Raw genomic sequence first — 27,942 nt, 5'->3', positions numbered from 1 at the left:
GGGGTCCTGGACTGCAAGAGGGCACAGGCCAGGCTGAGGAGGTCCCACACCCCCAGTGCACGAATTTCATGCACCGGGCCTCTAGTTATTTTAATAAATTAAAATAACATAAAAATGCTTATCAGGTTAAATAAAAAGCAATTTATAAAATGCTACAAACTTTGCACATAATTAATATCCTCTAACAGTCTCCCCCAAATCACTCATGGTTTGTTCAGTGAATATTTTTAACTACTTACCTATGTAGCTTGCAGTCTATTAGGAGCAAAATTCAAATATGACTAAGAAAAAAGACTTGAAGAAATGACATAATGTTAATTTTTTTCTTTGAGTGAAGGCACATGTGTGACTTTCTTTTTAAATATAAATCCCTACATTTTCTATAATGAGTATTATTATTTTGTAGAAAAAAATTTTATTATGGTAAGATACATAAAATTTGCCATCGTAATAACCATTTTTAAGTGTACAGTTCAGTGGCATAAGTACATTCACAATGTTGTGCAACCATCAGCAGTTTCCATTTCCACATTTTAAAATCCCAAACAGAAACTTTGTACCCATTAAACTCCACATTTTTTTCTTTTCCCAGCCCCTGGTAACCTCTATTTTACTTTCTGTCTCTATGAATTGGCCTATTTTAGGTACCTCACTGATGTGTGATCACACAATATTCATGTTTTTGTGTCTAGCATATTCACTTAGCACAGCGATTTTCAACCTGTGTGCTGCGAGAATTTTTAAAACATGCAATACCTGACTGTTTAGTCAGGGACACTGACCTCTTTTTCCTTATATTGTGAAATAAAAAAATGACAACAGCCAGTACAACAGTAGTTGTCTGGCATGAATGAATCAAAATACCTTTTTTAAAAATCAGATCAGCAAAAAATGTAATATATTTTTGGGTGTGCCACAGAACTTAGTACTTATTTCATGTGTGCCATGAGATGAAAAAGGTTGAAAATCGCTGGTCTATATGTCCTTAGGCTATACCACATTGTTTTAATTACTCTAGCTTTGTAGAGATTTTTGAAATCAGAAAGTGTGAACCCTCCAGCTTTGTTCTCTTTTTTAAAAATTATTTTGACTATTTGGGGGAAACATTTATTCTTTTAAATATTTACTGCTTTTAAGAGCTATGTAAAATTTCTACCTTCTGAAAAGATTCATTCTTCTTAAAATAATTTTCTAGAACAATTTTTGCTGTTTACTAAAATATGTATTTTGCTCTGTATTATAGAAAGAGTATCCTAGCCCAAATGAAGTTGTGAAGAGAATGCAGTCTCTCCAAATAGACTGTGTAGCAATACCTCCAAGCAGGTCAAATTCAGGTAACTTAGACTATGGTTGAAAATCTGTTTATCCACTTATTTTTTTGCTCATACATGCACTCTACTCTCTAAAATATTATTCACAACCGCATGAAAAACAGAAGAAGCTATACAATTTACCACCTGTCATAAAGGAATTTACAATGTATTCGAAGCCAAGATACATATATTTGAAATGTTAAGTAACATTGAGTTCACCAAAATCATAAACTCTCCTGAACATGAGTCCTAAAATATCTGATAAGGAGAAAATGATGGCTCAGGAAAAAGACATTTCCCAAGTCCTTGAGAAAGCCAGAGATGACTGGACCCGGAATACAAGCAGAGAGGTTGGTCTCAGAGTCAAGCAGGGATACTTTTTCCTTACAATAAAAGGGAAGGCAGACTACAGGAGTTTGAAGCTATTCATTAGCTATCTGTTCTGGGGCAAATCACTTAACCTCTTAAACCTCATCCATCAAATCATGATAATTACTCCTACTCTTATAGGGCTTTTAAAGAATGAAAGAATCCATGGAAAATGGTTAGCACAGAGCTGCTGCTCTTTTTTGTTGTTGTTAATCCTCACCCAAGGATATTTTTTCCATTGATTTTTAACCAGTTAACTGCCATGTGTCCAAAACATAATTCCCACACGCCACAATATTTTAAATTTAATTTAAAAAACCAATTTACAATGAATATTATAAATATATTACTCACAATTCGGATGTTCTTGAATATTTTCAGCTTAAAATTCTCACAAAAAATGATTTTAAAGTTGGTCAGGACTGCCACTTAGGGAAAACTTTTTTTTTATAGACGCATGTGGCATGTGGGGAAGGTCCACTGCTTGTGTCTACAGATGTGTATGGCGTACAATGGGTTAAAGAGAGTAGAAGGGAGGGGAGGAGGGGGATAGAGAGAGAGGGAACATGGATGTGAGAGAGACATTGATTAGTTGTCTCCCGTATGTGCCCCAACCAGGGCTTTGGATCAAACCTGCAACCAGGTATGTGCTCTTGACCAGGACTAGAACCCATGACCCTTAGGTGCATGGGCCAATACTCTAACCTCTTAGCAAAGCCGGCCAGAGCCAGAGCTGTTGCTCTTATTTTCCAACCCTGGATCACACCAAGGAGACAGCCACCTCACTGCGGCAACACAAGTCCCTTTCTTCCTTGGTCATTCCTGTGATACCCACCTTATTGCTTGTTATAACTTCCCTAGTGCTCTCTCACTGTCGGGCAGGGGCTCCTACTCATCCTATCTAATAAAGAGGTAATATGCAAATTGACCATCACTCCAACACACAAGATGGCCGTCCCCATGTGGTCAAAGATGGCCACCACAAGATGGCCTGCAGGGGAGGGCAGTTGGGGGCAATCAGGCCAGCAGGGGAACAGTTAGGCACCAATCAGGCTGGCAGGGGAGTGATTAGGGGGTGATCAGGCAGGCAGGCAGGTGAGCGGTTGGGAGCCAGCAGTCCTGGATTGTGAGAGGATGTCCCAGATTGGAGAGGGTGCAGGCTGGGCTGAGGGACACCCCCACATGCATGAATTTCGTACACCGGGCCTCTAGTTCCATATAAAAGAAGAGGGCCAGCCATAGCTGGTTTGGTCAGTGGATAGAGCATCGACCTGTGGACTGAAGGGTCCAGGGTTCGATTCCAATAAGGGCATGTACCTCGGTTGCAGGCTTGATCCCTGGCCCCGGTCGGAGTGCATGCAGGAGGCAACCAATCGATGTATCTCTCTCTGTCTCTCCTCCCTTCCACTCTCTCTATAGAAAAATATCCTTTGGTAAGGATTAATTTAAAAAAACAAATAAAAGAAGAAGGCCACCTTGTATATGCTTTTTACTTATTCTCAGTGTTTTCATAATGAATCTCAGGACAGATTCATTATGGGGCTCAGGTTTCATTTTATTGTTTAATGTTTCATGAAACTCCAATGTTGAACATTTCTTCTCAGCCACAGAACAGCCCCGTTCACTGCACAGTTCACAAAGTCTCAGGATTGGTCCTGTGGAGGAGTCCTGGTTTGCTCCCTCCCCAGACTACCAGCAGGAGGAGAATGAGCGCAGCCTGCAGAATAAACTCCAGGAGGAAGCCAACTACCATCTTTATGGCAGCCGCATGGACAAGCAAACAAAACAGCAACCCAGACAGGGTGTGGCTTACAACAGAGAGGAGGAAAGGAGACGAAGGGTCTCCCATGACCCTTTTGCACAGCCAAGACCTTATGAGACTGTTCAAAACCCAGGGATGAAAGGCCTTGCTTCTTCTAACACAGCCAGTCCTGGGAATGCAGTACACCAACCAGCTGGACTGACCTGCCAATCCCAAGGACTCCACTGGACTCCATATAATCCGTATGATTTTAGAGCAAGACCATTGGGTACAGGAACAATAGATTCCAGATTTTGGTCTGGGCCAAATGCAAGCCAGATACCAGGCCTGCATAAAACTCCAGTACCTGAGACCAACCTGCTGGGAAACACTCCCACCATTCCATTCATCTCCCTGACATCAAGAGGTAAACAGGCCTTTCAGTCCAATCTTGTCTTTTTTTTTTTTCTGAAAATAAAATAGCTGTTAACTCTGTTGTAGACTATAAAGTAACAAAGGGGCAAATTGTTCAGTCTTCAGCTGCCAGATGCAGCTTACACCATGAAAGTCTCCATCCAACCACGTGGCCTGGGTAGTTCAGTTTGGGTAGGATTCGGTGCCGCTGCCTACACGTGTTGGTTTATAGGTTTTGTAACTGGTAGACATCTTCCACTCTAACCTGAATCACATGGTCCCATTATACCCAGTCTCTGGTGCAAGCGAAGGTATCTGCTTATATTCTTTTACTTGCTTGCTGTTTTCTGAAGATAAGAAATAAGTCTTGGATATTTTTATTTCTAATCTCATATAGGCCAAAGGCTACCATTTGTGATGAAAACCACATTGTCACCATCATCCATTTCCAGAACTCTTTTCATCTTTCTGAACTGAGACTCTACTCATCACACAACAAATCCCCATTCTCCTTTCTCCTCCCAGCCCCTGGCAACCAGCCTTCTACTTTCTATGTCTATGAATTTAATTACTGTAGGTACCTCACATAACTGGAATCAATCATACAGTATTTATCCTTACTTCAGTTAGTATAATGTTCTAAAGGTTCATTCATGTTGTAATGTGTGTCAGAATTTCCTTCCTTTTTAAGGCCAAATAATATCCCATTGTATGTATATACCACATTTTGTGTATCCATTCATCTACTAGTATTGATGGACACTTGAGTGGCTTTCACTTTTTGGCTATTGTGAATGCTGCGGCATAGGGATGTAAATACCTGTTTGAGACCCTGCTTTCAATTCTCTCGAGTATATACTCAGAAAAGGAATTGTTGGAACATAGGGTAATTCTATTTTTAATTTTTGGAAGAACTGCCATACTGTTACCACAGCGGCTGTACCATTTTGTATTCCCACCATTAGCACGCAAGAGTTCCAATTTCTCTACATCCTTGTCAACACTTGTTATTTTCTGTTTTTGATAGTAGTCATCCTAATGGATGTGGTTCAGCCACATTTTAAGAAGGAAAACTTTACAAGGTGGCATAGAATAAAGAGTTTAACTTAAACATTTGGAGTGAAGCCCTGCCCTTTACAGTGTTGCATTTTTCATCTTACTTTCAATTTAGGTGTGCTTACCTGTGTGCTTCTCTCTATTCAGATGAGACTGCAAAATATGCCATATACAACAGTGCTGGAGTTCAGATTGGAGACAATAATCATATGGAGGTTGGAGTGAGCTTGCCATTACTGGACAGCACATACGTGAACTGGAACGAGCCAGCTTCTAAGTACCAAGATACCTTTGGTAAGATGCCCATTAAGGGCCCATTGTCTAGAAACCTTGTACTTTCTTCCTTGTTGAGAGGGATGTAGTGGAATCCTGAAGTGTATCTGATTATTCTCCCTGAAAGTTCCCTGTTTCCTCTGTAAAATATCTGTGTAATTTCCATATAATGTCTTTGTCATTTATTTATGTTTAGTATGGGAAAGCTAATTCATGGATTGCTGTGAAAATTAAATGAGTGAAGATGTATAAAGAGCTTAGAACACTGCCTGGCACATAGTAAGATCTACAAAAGGATTAGATCATCATCATCAACATCATTATCCAGACCTAGGACAGAGCTCCTTCAGGTCCTCATCAGAAGGAATTGTATAAATGATAGGAGACTGTGCCCTTAACAGCACCTCTGTAATGAAAATGAGGACTTTCTCTTATAGGGTCCCACTATGCAGGCTTATAACATTAGTCCCAAAACACAACCTGGAGAAAGCAGTCATCAGGCCAAAACAATGTGATTTAAGAACCTAGCTTTCTGATTAACCCTAGGGTTGGCAAATTTTTTTCTATTAAGGTTTAGATAGTAAATGTTTTAGGCTTCACTGGCCTTGAAGTCTCTCTTGCAACTACTTACACAGGAGTGCAGTAGAAGCCACAGACAGTATGTGTGTGGATGGCTGGGTTCCAGTAAAACAGTGTTTACAGAAGTAGGCCACAGGCCAGCGTTGGGCCACAGACCTGGTCTAGCCCACTTGAAGGATAGTTTTTAAAATACCTAGAGCAGAGGTTCCTAAATTTGGGAGAGACAAGGGTATCTTTAAGAATCTGGTGAAACCTAGGGTTCCCTCTTGCTCTAGGTAGTGACGAAATTTGTCAAATATCTCGGGAGGTTTGGGGATTGCTGACGTCCAGTGGTGATGGTAACAGCTGCATTACGGGGAGCTGAGGAAAGAGTGGGAGTTAAGGGGCAAAACTGAGATGTCTTTTTCCTTATATTCAGCTTTCTGAGGTAGAATGAGGATCGAGGAGTATGGTTTGTTTGTGGTGATTATTTTCTATTTCTGTTTTTTTTTGTCATTTTTGTGAAGGCCTAAAGGCAGGAACCAGTAGAAAGAGGGAGGTTATGACTATTGGAGAAGAGAGGACAACAGTTGGGGCAGGGAGGGATGGGTCCAGAAATAGACCTTGAAGAGTATACGTGCCTCATCCCTTAAAAGACAAGGAAGGCATTGTCATTGAGTAGGTAGTTTTGCACTTGATGGTCTCAGTTTCCTTGATTAAGAGGAAAGAGAACTGTTGGGGGAAGGGGCTCAGGAGTTGAGTGACCTTAACTCTGGCTATATGTAAGTGAAAAATGCCCGAAAGGAAAGAAATGGTGTTTCCCCTTTACAGCAGGAAGATCTAGTATAAACAGGACCGCTGGCTAAGGTTGTCTAAAACAGCCTAACAGTCAGGCAAGGGTTTTAATCCCAAAGCCATCAGCTGCAGCTCAGAGATGCATTTGCTAGGAGGAAGAGGTTCCTTATTTTAATTCACAAAAATTCCCCTAATGTAAAGTACCACCCAATGAGTCAATAGCCTTATAATGAAGAAGTTATCTTTTCCACTGGACTCCAGGTGCTCTTCACTTTATACAGGTTTTTGAAGCTAGAATGTTCAAATGGGTTTCAGCTTGACGTCTTCTCCTTTCTTTTTGGCAGATAATACCACTAGTCTGACTGATAAACACCTGGACCCAGTCAGGGAAAATCTGGGAAGGACCTGGAAAAATTGTGCCCGTAAACTGGGCTTCACCGAATCTCAGATTGATGAAATTGACCATGACTATGAGAGAGATGGATTAAAAGAGAAGGTTTACCAGATGCTCCAGAAGTGGCTGATGAGGGAAGGCAGTAAGGGGGCAACTGTGGGAAAGCTGGCTCGGGCGCTCTACCAGTGCTCACGCATAGACCTTCTGAACTCTTTGGTGTTTATCAGCACGAACTAACTAGAAGCAGCTTCGGCAGCATGAAGTCATCTCCTCACTTAGTGAGTGAGCCACTGAGAATGGCTGGGTTCCTACCACCACCACTGCCTCACTGACCTGGGTTCTCTGTCTACACAAAAATCATTTCCTGCATTTCATAACTGGAAATGGGAAAGAAACCTACAGCAAACAACCCGCTAAACTGAATGCCTGAGGCTTGATGAAAAAAGAGCCTTGCCCTAGCTGGTTTGGCTCAGTGGATAGAGCCTCGGCCTACAGACTGAAGGGTCCCAGTTTGATTCCAGTCAAGGGGCACATACCTCAGTTGCAGGATCCTCCCCAGCCCCGGCCCTGGTCAGGGCGCGTGCAGGAGGCAACCATTTGTTGATTTAAGAAAGCTAGGTTCTTAAATCACATTGTTTTGGCCTAATGACTGCTTTTCTCCATTTGTTTCTCTCACATCGGTATTTCTCTTGGTCTTTCCTTCTCTCTTCCACTCTTAAAAAAATCAATGGAAAAATATCTTCAGATGAAGATTTAAAAAAAAGAAAAGAAAAAAGAAGCCTGATGAGCTTTGAAAGGGAAAGCAGAAATATTTGAGGGAGATCATTTTCTTTTACTTTATTCCATAACCTCCAATTATGCTAAAAAATTCGGAGAATGTAAACTAAACCAACTTTCTTATTTTGTGCTCTTTTCTCCACATAGGCTCCTATTATAAACAAAGTATAGAAAAAAACCTAAGTTTTCTTTTTTTTTAAATATATTTTTATTGATTTTTTACAGAGAGGAATAGAGAGTTAGAAACATCGATGAGAGAGAAACACTGATCAGCTGCCTCCTGCACACTCCCCGCTGGGGATTTGCCCGCAACCAAGGTACATGCCCTTGACCGGAATCGAACCTGGGACCCTTCAGTCTGCAGGCGGACGCTCTATCCACTGAGCCAAACCGGCTAGGGCTAAGTTTTCTTCAAATAGATTTTTTGGTATCACTACCACAGTTCATTCCAGTTACAGGGTCTGTTAACATCAGTATGAAATGCTGTATCAGTCACTACAAGCTTCAAGAATTGCATGCAATATCCACACCACAAATTAACTGAAGGGATTTTAAGGTGTACTAAGAAGGGGAAAAATATATAACAAAAACATCACAATTTCCCAGGCAGTTGTTGCAAGAAATTGCTACTAATTATGACAACTACAAAAATTCTTGATTAACTTTTTAAGTTCTTTTTTTTAACATCCTGGCACTTTAGGCACTTTCCCAACCTGTATGCCCTGAGGAGTCAGCAGGCTATGACCAGAGCCTCAGGGCTGATCACTGTTGAATAGCTCCCCAGTCTACCACCACCATGCCCCCCCCTCCCCCGCAGTGTGGTCAGTCTGGCTGTCGGACAGATTCTAGTGTTTGGTGAGGGCTGATAACTGTATTGTTGGTTCTGATTCTAAATCTCCCCCAGCAGTTACACACACACACGTGTACACACAGACAGAAATGGGACTGTAAAGCAGAATTTCTCCATCCCAGCACCACTGGCATCTTGGGCCGGATCGCTCTTTGCTGTAGGGCACTGTCCTGTGCATTGTATGATGTTTAGGAACAACCTTGGCCTCCACCCAATAGATGCCAATAGGCCTGTTCTCCCCCTCCTCCCCTCCTCAGTTGTGACACAGATGTCTCTAGTCTAGACAGTGCCAGATGTTCCCTGGAAGGGCAAAATCACTCCCTTTGAGAAGAGCCTGTGATAAAGTGGTGAACCTCAGTTTTCTCACCACACATTTGCAGGCTCACTACTTAGTTGCCACACAGCATTGATCACAAAGACCAAAAGGAACATGAGGGGAATGGGTCCCAGGCTTTGCTAGTGGGGGCTGGGTGAGTTCTTTTCTAAATGTATCCCTGTACCTCTGTCTTAACAGTGTTGTAAAATCTTTAGCTTCCAAGGTGAGTGAATGATTATTGATAAGAGGCAAAAGTGGCAAGTGTTTTCATTGACTTTTTAAAAATAAAATTTTGTACATTAAATGTAAGCCATTGAAATGATGTGTGTTTGTATAAAAGATACAGTTTAGGGTTCTTCACTGAGACTTTACCACTTAGGTTGGCTGTTCCTATACAAAATCCTCTTTTCACTACCTGCTACTGGCAGCAGAGAGAAAGCTGATGGTAAAAAGAGCATTTTGTCTCAGGGTAAAAGCTAGCACTGCCATCCCTCAGACACGGCTCAGAGGCTGTTCCTTCCGCCGCCACTCTCTCAAACCTGGGCTGAAAAGCGTCTAATTGGTTTCGGAGGCGTTTTAGTACAAGGCACAAGCACCACAAAAACACTAGTCTTTGGCAGAAACCAAGTGAGATGACCGACCACAAAATGAGAAAGAAGAGTATCCGTGATTGGTTCCAAAAAGATATTTAGACCCTAAGGACCGATGGCAAATAAGACCCACTTCCAGCTCAGTCTTGCTTAGCAGATTGCCCACTTGTTGCTATGGTCATAATCTTTGCTTTGAGTCCAGAATATGAAGTTAGGTCTTCAAAAATAAGAAAAGTTCTTTCTTACAAAATGTTTTAAATAGTATTTTGCTGAATATTTTAATGTGTGTTATTTATAGAGAACAGTTTTTCTAATTATACTAATATAAATAAAAATAGGTGCTTAGTCCTGGCTGGTAAGTGGTTAGAGCATCAGCCTGTGGACTGAAGGGTTGTGGGTTCAATTCCCAGTCATGGGCACATACCTGGGTTGCCGGTTTGATCCCCAGCCCCAGTAGGGCGCATGTGGGAGGCAACCAATTGATGTGTCTCTCTCAGGTCAATGTTTCTCTCTCTGTCTCCCCCTCTTCCCTCCCTTCCACTCTCTCTAGAAATCATTGGAAAAAATATCCTTGGGTGAGGATTTATAAAATAAAAAGGTGTTTATAGGATGATTGCAGAGCCTTCTGATCACAAAATTGATCAGAATGGTGATGCTACTGCAGTGAATTCTATAATATGCAATAATTCACATGCAGGATTCTAAAACTGAGCAGACAAATCCCGCTCTGCCACTGTTTAGTTAAATATCTGGGGCCTGCTTCCTAACTCTCTTAGCCTCAGTTTCCTCATCTATAAATAGAGAGGGCAACGTGTATAAGATTGGTGTGAAGAATAAAATAAGATAATGCATCATAAGGTTCCTGGCACAGAAATATAGTTATTTTAAAACTACACTATAATGTTAAACTACACTATAAAGGACTAGTTCTCAAATGTGTACTTTAAATTGTAACCCCAATAATCTAAAACATCACAGTGCTGCCATTTTGCTCACCAGTAGGATAACTGTTGTTAAAATTATAGACAATTATTTTTAATCCTCATCATCTCTGACAAGAAACCCCAATCAACATTTCAGGAAAAAATAAAATGTTGGCTCTACCAAAGATTTGTGAAATTCAAATGACAGCAGCCAGTTGAAATATATATATTTTCTTTCTATTCAGGAAATTTAATGGGGTAGATTTATGTTGAAAGTAGAATATAAATATTTTTGCATATTCCATATTAAGCCAAACCTGCCTTTGCTAATCAAGAAATTATAATGGGCTAGTGAGGACCCCACAGGTAACAGAATTTTCCATGGCTATAACACTTAGAAGCACAGGGGTCTCTTGGAGGAGAAATAATATATGCAAGGAAGCTGTAGTCATCTTGAATAATTCAAGCCAAGACTAAACAGCCACGAATCTGCCAGTCATTTCCAGTTAAGGTAAAGCAATATGGTAGAATAAAAGGGGTGTTGTTTTTCTCCACTGAATCTCCAGATGTTAATAACTTTTATAAAGCTTGAATTATATGGTCATGAAGAAAAAAGTTCTAATTTGTTAAAATACACATGACATAAATTTACCATCTTAACCATTTTCAAGTGTACAGCTCAGTGGCGTTAAGTACATCGACATTGTGCTAACATCACCACCATCCTTCTCCATGACCTTTTCATTTTGCAAAACTGAACATCTGTCCCTATTAAACTACCTACCCCCTGCCCCAGTCCCTGACAACCACCATTCTACTCTCTAAAGAATTTGTCTGCTTTGGGGACCTATATATAAGTGGAATCATCCAGTATTTGTCCTTTTTTTGACTGGCTTATTCTCTGAGCATGATGGCTTCAAGGTTCATCCATGTTGTAGCAGGTGTCAGAATTTCCTTTTTAAGACAAAACAATATTCCAAAAAATATTACTCAGCACCCCCTGGAAATTAATTTTTTTTAAATTTTAATAGCAAACAGAAAGATATATGTATTAATGTTTCTACCTTTTTCGTAAAATATAGTAAAGAAAGGTGTAAATTAGAAAGGTGTAAATTAGAAAGGTGTAAATTGAAGTTTGAAATTATGAAACTATTTATTGAACTCAGAATAGAAAGGTAATACAAAAAAAGTTAAAACAAATGCACCTGTGGCCATCACCGCCCCCCTGGATCGCTGCAGCGCCCACTTTGGGAATCACTGTTGTAGCAGGTGTCAGAATTTCCTTTTTAAGATAAAACAATATTCCATTATAGTCATACACATTGTATTTATACCTTCATTCATTGAGAGACAGTTGGGTTGCTTCTACTTTTTGGCTATTGTGAATAATGCTGCTATGAACTGGAGGTATGAATATTAGTTTGAGACCCTGCTTGTGATTCTTTGGGGGTATATACCCAGAAGTGGAATTGGCGGATCATGGTAGTGTTACACCAGTGAGACAAGACCTCGGTTCTTGTCTTCTTGAGGAAACATTTCAATTAAGAGACAAAGTGCAGCAAAATTTATTGGCTGCAGCAAAAACACACTTAGGACAGTGAGACAAGGAAGAGCATAGAAGAAGCAACAGGAGAGCCTAGGCCAGTGATGGCGAACCTATGACACGCGTGTCAAAGGTGACACGCGAACTCATTTTTTTGGTTGATTTTTCTTTGTTAAATGGCATTTAAATATATAAAATAAATATCAAAAATATGTCTTTGTTTTACTATGGTTGCAAATATCAAAAAATTTCTATATGTGACACGGCACCAGAGTTAAGTTAGGGTTTTTCAAAATGCTGACACGCCAAGCTCAAAAGGTTCACCATCACTGGCCTAGGCTGTCTGCTTTGTCTCACTGAGCAGTCAGAGAAAGGGGGGTCTTGGAGGCAGGTCCAGGGGGTTAGCCTAGCGAACTGCCACTGCCCATTGCTCCCCTGGTTGCGAGGTTTGTGGGTCCCTTAAGAGGGAAGAGGGAGAAAGGGAATGGCTCAGGTGTGCTCCCTGGGGAAGAGCCAGCACTGGGTCCTTTGTGTTGAGGGTATTTATTTCTCTCTTGTAGGTGGGACTCTTAGGGGAGGTCTCAGGGGAAGGTCTCAATAGAATATTCCTCAAGTTTCCAGGAGTGCTCTTTCAGGGTCATCATCTCCTCTGATTGGTCAGCACCAGGGCAGGGGGTCATTAGTCAATGCAGCTGGTCCTGAGGCAGCCAGGATGTCACTTGCCTGGTTTTGATGTTATCGCTCCAGACACAGCGGTTCTCAACCTGTGGGTTGTGACCCCTTTGGCGGTCGAACGACCCATTCACAGGGGTCGCCTAAGACCATCCTGCATATCAGATATTTACATTACGATTCATAACAGTAGCAACATTACAGTTATGAAGTAGCAACGAAAATAATTTTATGGTTGGGTCACAACATGAGGAACTGTATTTAAAGGGCCAGAAGGTTGAGAACCACTGCTCCAGAGGAAAGGTGTGTGTGGTGGGAAGGAGGGGGTTGGGGGGGTAGGAGGGGGGAGCAGTTTGGGGTATTGTCTAAACCACCTGACCAGCCAGATGAAAGAGCAGGGGTCCAAACCGCATGACCAGGGATATGCTAGTTGAGGAAAGGTTACCCTGGGGACCCGGTTCTTGTTTTCCCAGTTTTGTCTCTTGCTAGGCCCCAGGAACTTTGCTCCCTGGTAACCTTCTGCACCTGGTCCATGGTCCGTGCTCTGCTCATGTCTATCTAACTGCCTATAACAATAGTACTATTTCCCACAGCCACTGCACCACTGTATATTCCCAACAATGCACAGGGTTTCTCCACATCCTCCAACACATTAATTTCTGTGTTGTTTTAAAATAATAGCTATTCGAATGAGTGTGAGGTGGTATGAAGAACAAAGATGTTTTAATCACATCATTTCGAGAAGCAAATGCACGTCACCCGCCTTGACAGCCAAACTCCTCGCCTACCCCTTCCTCGCCTCTAGGTGAGCGGGACAGGGGCTGCTCGCCCACCGGCACCGCCAGGTTACCCGGCCGAGCGCGGGGCGGACAGACCCAACGGGGACGTGGCCTCCGGAGCTGGAGCTGGCCTCCCAAGTGAAGACGATCCGTGCCCGGGTGCCCGCAGGACCGCGAGTGCCGGTTCGGTCACGGATCACCAAGCACCCAGATTGCTCTCCAGCGTCCCGCCGCGCTAGGCGTCCCGCGGCGGCTGGTGGTGGGGGCAGCGTGGGGTTGGGGGAGTGGGGGGAGGTGGGGGGAGGGGCTGAGGCCCAGGAGCCTGGGTCGCTCATGCGCTCTCCTGGCACCGGCGCGACCTGGGACCATGGCGACGGCGCTAGGCGGCCGGGGGGCGCTGCGCCTGCGGCTCCTCCTCTCGGCTCTGAAGTCGGGGCCCCGCGTCCCCCTGGCCCGGCCCGCCGCCGCGTTCGGGTAATGGCCCCCTCCCCTGCGCGAGCTCCCGCGACGTGTTCGCGCCCCGGAGGTGGGTGGGGCGGGAGAGGCGCGCGGCTCGGCCTCTGCTGGGGCCCTGGAGCCGGCGGAGGGCGGCGAGCGCGGCGGGTCGCGGAGCCCCGAAGGGCCGGGAGGAAGCGTGAGGATCAGTCCCAGGCTCGCGCGGCAGGTGACAGCCTCGAACCCCGTGCTCGTAGTCGGTTGCTCTGTCCAGTCTCGTAAGACCTTCAGGGCAATAATCTCCTGTTGGGTTGATCGGAAGCCGGCCTGAGTGCGCCTGCGACTCCGGGCGCCTGCGACTCCGAGCGCCCGGGACGGGACGGGAGCCCCGAGCCCGCCTGCCGCCCACCGGCGCTGGTGGTCTGCGGAGGCCCGAGAGCCTGCCTTTCTCCCAGCCCCCCCCCCGCCCCCGCCGCCCCCAAACACACACACACATTTTGAGGTAAAACAACAACAACAAAAACGATTAATCTCTGACCCGCTGTCTTAAAAATGGGTGCCTTGGGTCCTAAGAGATACTAGGCGGACAGTGTGGATAGAGCAGCAAGAATTCCCTGCAGACCTACCTCCCTACACACACACACACACACAATGCATGTATGCAGTTAACTGGTTTGAAATATTTTTTAAAATATATTTTTATTGATTTCAGAGAGGAAAGGAGAGGGAGAAAGAGAAATATCAGTGATGAGAGAGAATCGTTGATGGGCTGCCTCCTGCCTGCCCCCCACTGGGGCATCGAACCATGACCTCTGGTCCGTGCTCACCACTGAGCCACACCAGGTGGGCGCAGTTAACTGTGGATGGGCAAGTTCCATTCGTGATTAGGAAGACAAGTCAAATGCTAGAGAGATTATTGGGAACTTCACTTTATCTAAGGTGGAAACTTCTCATTTGACAACTTAATTTGAAAGGAGAAAGGAAGAAAATGTGACCAGCTTTACATTTTTATATTGTGATTGACTAGGAGTTTCATATTTGGTTTAGGTTCTTTTTTTTATTATAAGTCTTTTAGAAGAATTTCAAGATTGTTTTGATGCAAATGGAAATATATCTCAATGGCCACAGTTGCAAACCACCACTGTAAAATGGAGATTTATCCATTTTCCTTTTTGCAGAACAGGATTGAAATAAAATTACTGTGATTTTAACAATATCAAAGTTAGGTAGGTTATTTAATGGTTGCAGGAGGCTGATTCATTAGCCTTCAAATCATTCTCCCTAATACATCTCAAAAACAGGTTTCTCTGGAATTTGAACTGCCATTTTATAGCTGTGGTTGCAAATTGATGTTACACAATCAGGGAAAATAAGCAGTGGCATTGGTTAATCCTGAAACAAGGCTGCAGCCCAGATTAAGTAGGTAAAAGCGCCCTGTCACAGCTAGTGCCTGACTACAATTGAGTTGTGTTCCGAAAACTTGTTTGTAAGTCTGTTATTTGGAATGCTGATTTCTCTTATTTCTAATCTGGAAGTCATGTTACATACAATTGCAATATTAATAATTTAAAGAACCTAACTAACTGCCTGACAAAAAAAATTTTTGGAGTTGAACCTTGGAATGTTCTTTGGGAGAACCAAAGAGCTTCCTTCCCCTGGCACCACCTTCTGTCAGGCAGTCAGGGTGAGTGGCCCTGGTGCTGGAGCCCTATTGGGGACCCTCTTCAGCCATGAGGTTACAGAAGAAGCATGGCTTTTGGTGTTCAGATGGCTACATTGCCACTTCTGGCTACATTAACCTGAGCAGGTTACTTAACCTCTCTGAGCTGCATGCCTTGCAGAATTGTGCATAGAATTTGAGACAGTGAATGTTAAAGGCCTTGGAGGTAAAAATTAAGTAATTAGTGGGTAAAGTTAGCAATGATACATATATGAATGTCTAAATAACAAAGCAGGGTATAAAAGATGTAAAAGTGTGTCATCAAAATTCATGTAAATCCATGCTCTGCAAGGTAGCTTTATTGTAGCCAATGGTTACTTTGGAAAAAAATATACAAAAGAAATTGCTCAACATACAAGATATAGAGACTATGTAGGATTTTCAAAGTGAGGATGTATCCTATTAATAGTCCCCGTTTTTATTTCTGAGCAAAGTGTAAAAAGTGCCACAGGCTCTGGTATCAGACAGTCAGGTGCTCATCTTGACTTTGCAGCTTCCCAGCAGGCTGACCGGGCAATTGCCTAACCCTCGTAACCATCAGCTTCCTCAATGGTAAAGTGTGGTTACTTGTAATTAATGTGCCTTACATCACAAAATGAAGGAGATGAGATAAGCTCTGAGCAGTCCATGATTTAGTTTAATAGTGACACTAAATGTTAGTGTTAGTTTAGTTATTTGCCCCAAACTCTTACATTCTGACCTCCCCCCACAGTAGACTCTTCCCCTTTGAGGGGAGTGGCTCAGCCCCTCAATCAGGAACTGATTGCCGTTGCATTGCTCCTGACCTTCCCTTTCACAAATTGTCCAGCCTCCCAGAAAAAAGGGAGTCAAGGACAAATACAAGGAAGACATAGGCTCTTGTAGATGGGCATGCCTTTCTACAGGCTGCTTTTAAAAGAGAGACAGGACTTTTTTTTTCTCCTCCAAGAAATTAACTCAGTATAGTAGTTCTTCACCTGGATTACCTATTAGAATCTCTTGGAGATTTAAAAAAATACAAATGCCTGCATCCCACCCCAGAGATGTTGATTTAGTGTAGCCTGGGCATCCAGGGATTTAAATTTGCCAGAAAAGAAAAAAAAACAACTTAAAAATGCAGTTATAATAATTAAAGTGTATTAGGCGCTTAAAGTTTTGCCACATGATTCAAATCTAAGTTTGAGCCCCACTGATATAGCGGGAGGCTGGAAACACTCTCAGGAAGGAGCCGAGTGGGCAGCATGTGGATGATAGTGAGGGCAGGGGGAACTTGATGCCTGCCACCTTCAACCCCAGCGTCCCCTGCTTCCCCGCTACTCTTCTGTCATAACACTTGGCGAACTTCGTAGTGCCTGCTGGTTGCAGGATTCATTATCTGTCTTCCCTGCCCGCCTCCAAGCCACACGGAGTGCCCAAAGTAGGTGTTCAGGAAATATATGAATGAATGGATGGATGAATGAATGAATAGTATAGTAGGGTGTAGGCATTTTACAGAGCACATGCCAGGGTCCTACCCCAGTTACTGACTGGTGGTCTCCCAGGATTGTCCTGGGCAGGTATATTTTCCCTCTTCACAGGAAATTCTAGAGAACACACCTGCTTAAGAACACCTTGGTTAGAGAAGCAATTATTAGGAGGGAGAAAGTAATGGAAACAACAAATTAACTGCCCGAGGAAAGGGATTTACTTTTGTTCTTTAAATTTTCTGAACTTTTCTATCTTTTTTGTAGCTGAGAGTTGGGAAAGTTGGTACTTTGAATGTAGTTGAAGTAATACGCACATGTCAGGGCCCTTCCAGGCCTGCTCCCTGCAGGTGACTCTTCACAGTGTAACAGTGTTTATCTGAGGCCTGCCTGCCATCTTAAGGACCCCTTGATAAGCTGGAGGAAAAAGGCTGTACCCATTTAAATTTTTATGTGAAAATTAATCACTCAATAACTATTATTTTTTAAAATAAAACTTTTTTTCCTATGTTTGAAATTGTTTTTCATTTAATTTATTTTTGTTTATAAGCAGTCCTCTGTCCTGTTTCCCGAGACTGGAGATTGGTATATGTTGATGGCAGTGCACTAGGCCATTTCTTTCCCCTGAACTGCAAACCTGCTCAGCCTCAAAATATGCTCCCTTTTCCCCCCACACTCCTGCCAGGCTGACCTCTGCCCTGTCTCCACATGTGTCTATCACACCATTTCCTCTGTTAGAATCACCCTCCCACTCTATTCTTGGAAGTTCATTTCAAATGCTACTTTCTTCCTCTTTTTCAAATATCTCTGATGAAATCTCTCTGCCTCTTCTTTAAAATATATTTTTTATTTCAGAGAGGAAGGGAGAGAGAGATAGAAACATCAATGATGAAAGAGAATTATTGATTGACTGCCTCCTGCATGTCCCCTACTGGGGATGGAGCCTGCAACCTGGGCATGTGTCCTTGACTGGGAATCAAACCATGACCTCCTGGTTCATAGGTTGATGCTTAACCACTGAGCCACACTGGCCAGGCTGTCTCTCCTTTAAAGCTGCCTCTGCCCTAGTGTTCTGACATCAAGTGCCATCATGCCCCATTTTACACTACCTGATTTTTTTTCTGTATTACTAGGCAACCAAAAGAATATGGGATAGGGATAATAATAAAGAAAAGAAATTTGGAATGGGGAATCAAAACATAGAGCAAAGTGCAGAGGGAAAGTAGAGGGTTTTTTAATAACAGAGATGAGCACTGGAGGGAAGGGAAGCCTGTTTGAGACAGTGCCCTAGGGCTGGCTCCTGGGTTCCTGGAGAGGCAGACAGCAGCACCCAGTCATGAAAACGCACCGGCTTGGACATGGACAGGGTTGGGTGGGGGAGGGGGGGTCCTCTGATGGTGCATAACATCCTCAGTGTACAAAATTACTTCTACAAGCAAGGAAGGGAGCCCCTTAAAAATCTTTAGGGCACAAGGAGTAAGAAAGGTACACATTATCACTGTCGTGAGCTGTGCAAATGCCAGTCATCTTGTCTGGGGAGCTTCCGCATTCCTGGGTGGTGAACACAGGAAATGCATAAACCTTTGCTCCAACTGTGTACCTCAAGTTCTTCCCTCAGTCATGACCTACCCCTCCCTGAGGGTTTGCTGGTGAATCTCTGTGTCTTCATCTTTTCTCCTAATAGACTGTGAGCAAAGCAAATGTGTCAGTAAACAAACATTTGAAATAAATATTAGTACAACATCATTTGCTTTTATCTTGATCCTAGAGTCATCTTGACAATAACAATAAATTAGAGGAATAGGACATCAATAATAAGTAACTTGGCAATGTTGGTATGATACTGCCTCTGTTTAGTGCCTTTATTATTGCTCTCCCATAATATTTCTGTAGATAATGAGCTCATAGTCATGTCAGGCCTTATTACCAATCATATTTTTCCAGAAATTATGTGTTGTTGAAGACTTGATGTACCTGTGTTCAGCACATTTGTTCCAGCATCTGTCCTGGCATGCCATAATGTCCCTTCCTCAAGTCACCCAGCCTTGTGGGAAATTGGGGGAGGCTGCTAGAACCTGATGCGGGGGCCTATATCCCGGCGTAGGTGTCCCAGAACTTCTGGACGAACAGCAGAGGAGAGGAATCAGAACAGAACACCGGGTACGGCACACGCATCATACAGTCAGAGCAGACCCTGGCAGCAGCCCTGGCCCGAGACCCTCTCCGCGCCAAGCATGTGCAGTGAGATGCTGCATCATGGGAGGTCTTGGGCCAAGGAGGGTCGGCGGCAGGGGGAGGGCTCTTGAGATGAGAGCTTATGGACCCAGCTATTTAACTATCAACACAGAAGTATTTCAACATCTTAAAAACTAGTTTGGCCATAACAGTGCAGACAAGCATTCTTAACTAGAACCCTTCTGTAGTTGGCTAAAGAATGTGAGAAGTCGTATGCCTAAGGACAGCCTTGAGATCCAGGCCTTCCCTGTGGGCCCTGGAGATCAGTCTCATCCTTGGGAATGCTGCCAGGGCAGCTGCAGGTCCAGGTTGCTCCTCTGGACCCAGTAAGGTTCAGGAGGTGGTCTGTGCTGCGCAGATGTTCATCATGTTCCAGTGTGGAGCTCCCCCATCAGCCTGCACGTTGGCACTACTGGCTTCCAGCTCCCTGGACTTGTGCCCATGGGCCTGTCTGGTCACTGATTTGAGCAAGCCTCTCAGTACTTTTGTAGGGTAAGCCCCAAGCTGGATTTTCAAACATGAAGACCCAGCCCAGATCTACAGTCCAGTGAGGAAGATACAAACTCATGTCATTTTTCATGTGTGGAAAACAGAAGCACAAATCAGAGAACTCAGAGGCCTGGAAAGGGCACTGGAGCTGACTCGTGTATGAAAGGGCAGTTTTGTCATATTACATTGGCTCTGCCAACTAATACTCTTCCTTTCGGGATGGGGTTTTTCTATTCTAGCACCTCAGTAACCTCCACCAAAGTGGCTGTGAACGGTGTCCACCTGCATTACCAGCGGACCGGAGAGGGCGAGCATGCCGTCCTGCTGCTTCCTGGAATGTTGGGTCTGCAAGGTTTTCATGGACTGCTCTAGCATGCGGTGTGATCCACGAGGCTTTCCCAAGAGTAGTGGCCAAATGCTGATTACTAATTTTAGTGCTTTGCAGAAATGCTTTAAGTAATATTTGCTACAATAAATGTTAGGTGATTTAGAAAGATAACTTTCTGTTATATGTATTTTTTTATTCCTTTATATACCTGTTTTTTTCCCATGCAAGTACACTGTGTAGTTGGTTGCCTACACTTTGGGAGGATGGCAGGGTCAAGGAAAGGGATATGGGAAGAAGGGAAAGACAAAGAAAGCAGATGAGTGAGTGACCAGCCATCCCAGATTGCCTGGAATTCTGGGATTTCCATTTGGGAGACTTTCCGTGCTGAAAGATGGATTGATGGCCCTTTGTGGTTGACTATGTGTTCAGTTAAAATAAGAGCTAAGAACAAAACAGAGCTTACAGATGTTTTGAAAATCAAAATTAGATCAATATGAATGGACTATTGTAAAGCCAGCTGAATCTCAATCTCTTACAGATGAGTGGTTTCAGTGTAGCAAGTTCAGGGGGAGATTTTCTAGTGATCTCAGGACATCTAAAATTTAGTTTTAAGTGTCTTAATATTGGGTTGTTTTGTTTAGTTAAATAATATCAATTTATGCTTATTTTTTTATAATTTGCTTCTTTCTCCTAAAGTATTTCAGTTGATGGTTCCACCTGACTGAACTTGAGCTGAATATGGTACTGTAGCTATGGGGTATCCTTGTCTAGATAGCATTTAGTATATATTTTTCCTTAAGCTATTGTAATGAAAAAGGACATTTACTCCAATGGCTGATGTCGAGCCAAAGCAATCTGTAAAAGCAATAAATAATTTATCAGCTTAGATTTTCATTATTTCAGTATTGCAATCATTATCCAGTTATAAAAACTTTGTTTATGTAAAACATTAACCTGATTCAAAAATCAGACACATAGTGAGATTATTATCTCCAAATCCCCTGTCCCCAGCACCCAGTTCCCCTCTCCACAGGCAGCCGGGCTGTTTTGTAATTTTTTAATGAAATAAACTAAATTGGTTGTTTCTTCCACACCCCGCCCTCCCCCATCATTTCTGTGTTTAATTTTCTGATTTCTAGTTATAACCCAAAAATATCTACAGAGCTATTCACATTTGCTTAGTAAAACAACATCTGGGATTTTAGAATTCTACTTTAAAATAACTTGGATCAAATCTCATAAATTTGTCTACAGATATTATAATCTCTCTCACTTGTAATAGTCATTTTTAAAAAAAGAAAAGAAAAAATAACCCAGAAGCATATCATATCAGTAAGTCTATTTCTGTGCAGTTTCATGATTTATTTTTTAAAGGAAGATTAAGCTGAAGAGGTATCAAAAGTGCAGGATTTCAATAACACAGGACCAAAGAATCAGGGCCTCTGTCTTTCTCAAAGTAGCCACCAGGGGGAGATAAGAGGCAGCTCTGAGCTCCGTAGGGAAAGGAAGCCAACCTCCCAGTAAATGGATTCTCATTGCAAGTAAGGCTCCTTGGCTGATTATATTCTGATGTCTAACTTTGAGTAGAAATGAGTTACTTTGATTTAAGATTGTAATTATTTATTTTTTTTTACAATAATGTGTTTGAAACAGTAAAAGCATTCATCTGAATTAACCAAGTGGCTATTTTTAGGAAGTGGAGAGACTGATTTTGGACCTCAGATTAAAAACCTAAATAAGAAGCTCTTCACAGTGGTCGCTTGGGATCCTCGAGGATATGGACATTCCAGACCCCCAGATCGAGATTTCCCAGGGGACTTTTTTGAAAGGGATGCAAAAGACGCTGTTGATTTGATGAAGGTGGGTCTCTTAGGGAAGAGCCCAGGGGAGGGAGAATGGCTGGACCTGTCATTTATTTTGTTTTTGTTTTTTATTTCTATAAGGTTAATACTGTGTGGTTCCTATAGAAAAATTTTAAACGTTCAAATAGGTATAAAGAAGAAAGTAGAAATATCCCACAATCCAACTATGTAGAGCTACCGCTACTAAGCCTTTGAGGCTTTGCCTTTTTGGCTAATCTTATCTACATATATAAAAGCCTAAGCGACCGGCTGACCAGCCAGTAGCTATGATGCGCACTGGCCACCAGGAAGCAGATGCTAACACAGGAGTGGAAACCACAGGCATGGAAACATGGAACAGACTGATGAATCTCAGAGGGAAGAGGGGAGGTGGGGGAGCAGGAAGAGATTAACCAAAGATCTTATATGCATATCCCTCAGCCTGGCCTGCGGGGATTGGGCTGAAACTGGCTCTCAGACATCCCCTGAGGGGTCCCGGATTGCAAGAGGGTGCAGGCCAGGCCAAGGGACCCCACTGGTGCATGAATCCGTGCACTGGGCCTCTAGTTACATATATAAATACACTGTCTTTTATTGATGGCATTTTACTGTACCTACTGTTTCTCCAATTTGTCAAGGAGATACTTCCACGTCAATAAATATAAGTTTACATCCGCATTTTTCTTCCTGCATTTAAAAAAAATCCTCACCTGAGGACATGCTGGCGGGGAAGGGAGAGAGAGAAAGAAACATCGATGTGAGAGAGAAACATTGACAGGTTGCTTTCTGTATGCTTCCTGACTGGCAATCAAACCCACAACTCAGATATGTGTCCTGACTAGGAATAGAACCGGCAACCTTTTGGTACTCGGGACCACGCTCAACCAACTGAGCCACTCCAGCTGAGGTACATCAGTATTATAATAGGTGCATAGTGTTTCATTGTATGGGTGTACTATTTCTTATTCACATCTTTTCTAATGGTAGATAAATAACTTCATTTTTAACTTGCCCTTTTCTTTGGTGATTATAAACAGCAGTACAGAGATCATTCTGTTGTCTATTGTCATTTTAGTTCTGGTTTTTTTGTTTTTTTATTTGTTTGTTTTCTATTATAACAATGCTGCTGTGGATATCCTAGACCTATTTCCTGGTACATATGCGTAAGAGTTCCACACCCATTTAGGAGATGGCTGGCTGGGTTACAGAAAATGCACGTGTTCATTTCACAAGGTAGTGCCAAGTTGTTATCCATAGTAGTTATCCCAGTTTATCAGGAACTATCTTGGACTGGTATTTGTTAACTCCTTAACTTAATTTTCCCAATTCAAGTTTTACTTCTAGACAGCATTTCTGTCAGACAGCATCTCTGTTCATTTTCCCTGTGAAACACATTTTCAGAGCCCCATTGGTTCACTCTGGGACTAACATAACCTCCCCATGATACCATACCCCTCCAAACTTCCTCCAGCCACTTCTTCACAATGTTGCAATTAGGGACTTTACCAGATGTAATGACTTCATTTCATCCAATGTCCCTTTCTAATCTGCACAGCTGTTCTCAAAATCTTTGCTCAAGTGTGCATGTTATTGGTCATGTCCAAGTTCAGCTGATCTCCATTGTTTCCAGTTCCTTGAGATTTTATCCAAACATAAGTTGTTCCTTCAAAATTCAAAACAATATTTATGACAATTATATTTATACCAAACTAACTGAGAGAAAGCATTTATGTTATCAAGTGGTAGACTCAAGGATTTTTTCATCAATTACCAATTGATATTCCAAACCCACAGCTATATTGATTGTTAATTATTGATTATTGGGTTCTTTTGACAGAGAGGAGCAATAATCTGTGCTTTGCTTTTTGTTGTGTTTACTGCAGACGCTGAAGTTTAAGAAGATCTCTTTGCTGGGGTGGAGTGATGGTGGTATAACAGCCCTCATTGCAGCTGCAAAATACCCATCTTACATCCATAAGATAGTGATTTGGGGGGCCAACGCCTATGTGACTGAGGAAGATGAGATGATTTATCAGGGTAGGTTCCATAGACGTCATGATAAGTAGCATCCTCCTCTCCCCTCTCCCCTTCAATTCTTATTTTGATATGTCCTGGCAAGCCATATCTCATCCTCTTCTAGTTCTCATTTCTAAGGTAGGAATAATAATTTCTCAGAAAAGTAATGCAATTTAGCCAGTCTTTGATTTAAAGCTTTCTCTTTCCAGAAGTGGCATGTTTATGATTCAGGAAAGGGCAAAACTAGTTTTTACATTTTCTCCTACTTGTAGTGAACTTATTCATAACCTCATTTAAAATAATGTGAGTGCAAAGGAAATATTGTATTCAAATATGAAACCTGATTTTTGATAAAGAATGTCTGTGCTATTCACATTTTTAATTTTATTTTTTAATATTTTATTAAATGTAATGGGGTGACATTGGTCAACGTAAGTTTCAGGTGTGGATTTCTATATTATAAGATCAGTATTTTGCACCATGTACTTACCACCCCAAGTCAAATCTTGTCCTGGCATCATATATTAGGACCCCTTTCTCCCTCATCCCTCTTGCCTCTGGTAACCACCACACTGCTGTTTGTTTTCATGAATTTCAGTTTTATATCCCACATATTACTGAAATCATATGGTTCTTAGCTTTTTCTGACTGACTTATTTCACTTAGCATAATATTCTCAAGGTCCATCCATGTTGTTGCAAATGGCGAAATTTCATCTCTTCTTAATGCCAAGTACTATTCCATTGTGTATGTGTACCACATATTCATTGTCCAGTCCCCTGTTAGAGGGCACTTTGGTTGTTTTCATGGCTTGGCCACCATGAATAATGTGGCAGTGAATATAGGGATGCATATATCTTTGTGAATACACGATTTCAAGGTTTTCGGGGATATACCCAAGAGAGAGATTGTTGGGTCATATGGTAGCTCTATTCTCAAATTTTTGAGGAATGGCCCGACTGCTTTCCATAGTGGTTGTACCAGTCTACATTCCCACCAGCAATGGATGAGGGTTCCCTTTTTTCCACAACCTCTCCAACACTTGTTATTGCTTATCTTGTTGATAATGGCCATTCTAACTGGTATAAGGTGGTATCTCATTGTAGTTTTGATTTGCATTTCCCTAATTGCTAGTGAGGTTGAACCTCTTCATATATCTTTTGGCTGCTCATTTGTCTTCTTGGGAGAGGTCTATTGTTAGGTCCTCTTCCCATTTTTTGATTGGGTTGTTTGTTTGGTGTTGAGTTTTATGAGTTCTTTATATAGTTTAAAGAAAATTAAACCTTTGTCAGAGCAACTATTTTCAAATATCATCTCCCATCTGGTTGGCTGCCTCTTTGTTTTGTTGTCAGTGTCTTGCTGCTTTTATTTCCCTTGCCTTTAGAGTTAAGTTCTTAAAATGCTCTCTATGACCAAAGTCCATAAGTTTGGTACCTGTATTTTCTTCTATATAACTTATTGTTTTAGATCTTATATTTATGTCTTTGATCCATTTTGAATTAGTTTTTGTACATGGGACAAACTATAATCCAGTTTCATTCTTTTGCCTGTGGTTTTCAGTTTTCCAACCATTTATTAAAGAGATCATCTTTACTGCATTGTGTGTTTCTGGCTCCTTTATCAAAAATTATCTATCCATATACATCTGGTTTTATAGCTGAGCTCTCTATTCTGTTTCATTGATCTGTGTGTCTGTTTCTCTGCCAGTACCATGCTGTTTGATTATTATAGCTCTGTAGTATATTTGAAGTCTGTAGCATGATACCTCAGCTCATCTTTTTTTTATCAGAATGCCTGCTATTGGGGTCTTTTGTGTTCCACACAAGTTTGATGATTTCTGTCTATTCTTTAAAAATTACATTCAGAGGCAGAATCAATTGCCCTACTTGTTGGAAGACCTCTTTCCCCACCTGTGGACAATTGCCTGAGGCTACTCGAGACTGAATACAATCAGTCTTCAGGCAGAGGCAGGTCTCTGGAGGCTTTGAGTCTTTGCCTGATTAATTAGTCATAAAAAGCATTTGACACTGTCCTGCACTAGATATTGGGAGGCATAGCAGATCTAGTTAATACATCGTCACAAACCCAAATAGGCAGGCAAAATGGGGAGACAAAAAACAACAATCTACAAATCAAAGAACAAGAGAATTTTCCAGAAGAAGAGGTAACTGAAACGGAATAAGAAATTTATCAGACATAGAATTCAGAATAAAGATGGCAAAGATGCTCAACAGCATGAGAAAATATATAGTAACTATGAAGAATGGCATAGCACTAATAAAGAACACAGTGGAAGGAATACATAGCAGATTAGGGGAAGCCGAAGGTTGGATCAGTGAATTCGAAGACAGGGTAGAAAAAAATCACTCAATCAAAGAACCAAAAAGAAAAAAACAATTTAAAAACAGGAGGGCACTTTAAGGGAGCTGTGGGACAACATAAAACGTAACAATCCTATCTAATAAAGAGGGAATGTGCAAATTGACCATCACTCTGTCACAAAATGGCGGCGCCCATAGCCACAAGATGGCAGTGCCCAGTCCCCTCAGCCCTGCTGGAGTCCCCCAGTCCTTTCAGCCCCACTGGGGTGAGGGGGGGGCAGGCATGTGGTGCAACCAGACCACCCTCAGGCAGGTCTGGTCGCTCCTTGCACCTGCCACCAGAGTCCCAAAGTCCTTTCAGCCCAGCCGGGGCGGGGAGGGGCGGCAGGCGCATGGTGCAGCCGGACTCACCCTCAGCCCCCCCAGCTGCCCAGGGCCGGCCCAAGGCACAGGAAAGCCTTGGATGGCGAATGCCCAGCCACCTAGGGCCAGCCAAGGCTTGTGCTGCTGGCAGTGGCAGCAGCAGAGATGTGATGGGGGGCATCGCCTTCCCCTGATCACTGGGTTGCCTCCCACCCCTGAGGTCTCCCAGACTGTGAGAGGGGGAAGGCCGGTCTGAGGGACCCCTCCTCCAGTGCATGAATTTTCATGCACTGGGCCTCTAGTATTTGCATAATAGGTGTCCCAGAAGGACAAGAAAGTGAGCAAGGAATAGAGAACATGTTTGAATAAATAAAGGCAGAAAACTTCCCTAACCTGATGAAGGAAAAAGTCACACAAGTACAAGAAGCACAAAAAGTCCCAAGCAAGAACCCACACAGGCCCATGCTCAGACACATCATAGTTTAAATGCCAAAAATTAAAGACAAAGAGAGAATCTTAAAGGCAGCAAGAGAAAAGTAATTTGTTACCTACAAGGAGCTCCAACAAGGCTGTGTGTTAGTACAACAGACACAAACTTGATGACCTCCATGGGGTCCCACTCTAAGCAACCCTCCTGGGGATCAGTCACAGAGGGAAACAGTGGTTCTGCAATAGCTCTTGGTTACAGATAATATGCTCTTTGACACAATTCCAAGGGCAATGGGAAGTGAGTTTTGGGATTCCAAGCAGCAGCAGGGCTCTGTGATTCCATTTCTTTGTCTGAAACACCACTGCCAACAAGACAGTGGAGAGCCACACGGCAGAACCCAATGCTCTGATGTCTGTTCTCTCTCTTGCCTCTCACCCTACTGGTCTACCCTCCCTCCCCCACAGCTCTCTGTTCCTCCTGGCTGGGTGTGAGCTCCCAGTTGCTGGCTGCGTCTTCGGGTCACCTGCGCTTTCCCTCTTCTTGTCTCCCTGTTTATTCCTGGTTGCTCACCTTTAGATGTTTTAATGCATGGGTCTCTCAGGTATGCATCTGTGTTGAGCAGGGATGTATTTGTTGAATTATAGTTGGTTAACTTGTTGAAATTTCATGGGGAGAGAACAAGGGGTTTTTCACACCGCCATTCCTCTCTATTGACATGTTTTAAGACAGTACAGCTCGTTGCTTGGAGGTGGGATTGCCCTACAGGCTTATCTTTAATGTCTGTAGAGACATGAGAACATTTCCAGTTCACCATCTGTTTTTGTAAGACTCAGGCACCAATGGGGAGGCTATTGTAGTGGGTGTTCCTCTTCATCCCCATTTCCTCCTCCACTTCCAGTATAGCTACCAGGACCTGGATTGGTGGCCATGTACACCTTGGTGACTGTTGTTATAACAAG

At 42.7% G+C, this 27,942-nt stretch overlaps 2 protein-coding genes across 4 annotated transcripts in view; both read left to right on the top strand.

Annotated features, from left to right (window-relative positions):
- The window catches only part of RIPK1 (receptor interacting serine/threonine kinase 1), a 45,648-nt gene extending 36,473 nt beyond the window's left edge, over positions 1-9,175 (top strand). Inside the window, exons 8-11 of one of the 2 annotated variants that reach the window (XR_002828485.1) lie at positions 1,244-1,334; positions 3,287-3,850; positions 4,235-4,410; positions 5,041-5,178. Coding sequence is in view for 1 of the 2 variants with exons in the window: in XM_006085702.3 (XP_006085764.1) it covers positions 1,244-1,334; positions 3,287-3,850; positions 5,041-5,187; positions 6,864-7,150 (1,089 nt within the window). In the remaining variant the exon portion in view is untranslated. Of the gene's footprint in view, positions 1-1,243; positions 1,335-3,286; positions 3,851-4,234; positions 4,411-5,040; positions 5,188-6,863 lie in introns of those variants that run through there. The other variant, XM_006085702.3, reaches the window with a different exon arrangement.
- A 4,517-nt stretch (positions 9,176-13,692) lies between these two features.
- The window catches only part of BPHL (biphenyl hydrolase like), a 36,805-nt gene continuing 22,555 nt past the window's right edge, over positions 13,693-27,942 (top strand). The window contains exons 1-4 of one of the 2 annotated variants that reach the window (XM_023751395.1): positions 13,693-13,837; positions 19,924-20,027; positions 21,706-21,872; positions 23,737-23,890. In XM_023751395.1, coding sequence (XP_023607163.1) covers positions 13,731-13,837; positions 19,924-20,027; positions 21,706-21,872; positions 23,737-23,890 — 532 coding nt within the window. In that variant the 5' untranslated portion in view covers positions 13,693-13,730. The remainder of the gene's footprint in view (positions 13,838-19,923; positions 20,028-21,705; positions 21,873-23,736; positions 23,891-27,942) is intronic. The other variant, XM_006085701.3, reaches the window with a different exon arrangement.

Source organism: Myotis lucifugus, unplaced genomic scaffold (assembly GCF_000147115.1).
Source record: "Myotis lucifugus unplaced genomic scaffold, Myoluc2.0 scaffold_21, whole genome shotgun sequence".
Taxonomy (NCBI): domain Eukaryota; kingdom Metazoa; phylum Chordata; class Mammalia; order Chiroptera; family Vespertilionidae; genus Myotis; species Myotis lucifugus.
The sequence above is the reverse complement of the archived record's forward strand: the minus strand, read 5'-3'. Positions and strand labels throughout refer to the sequence as shown.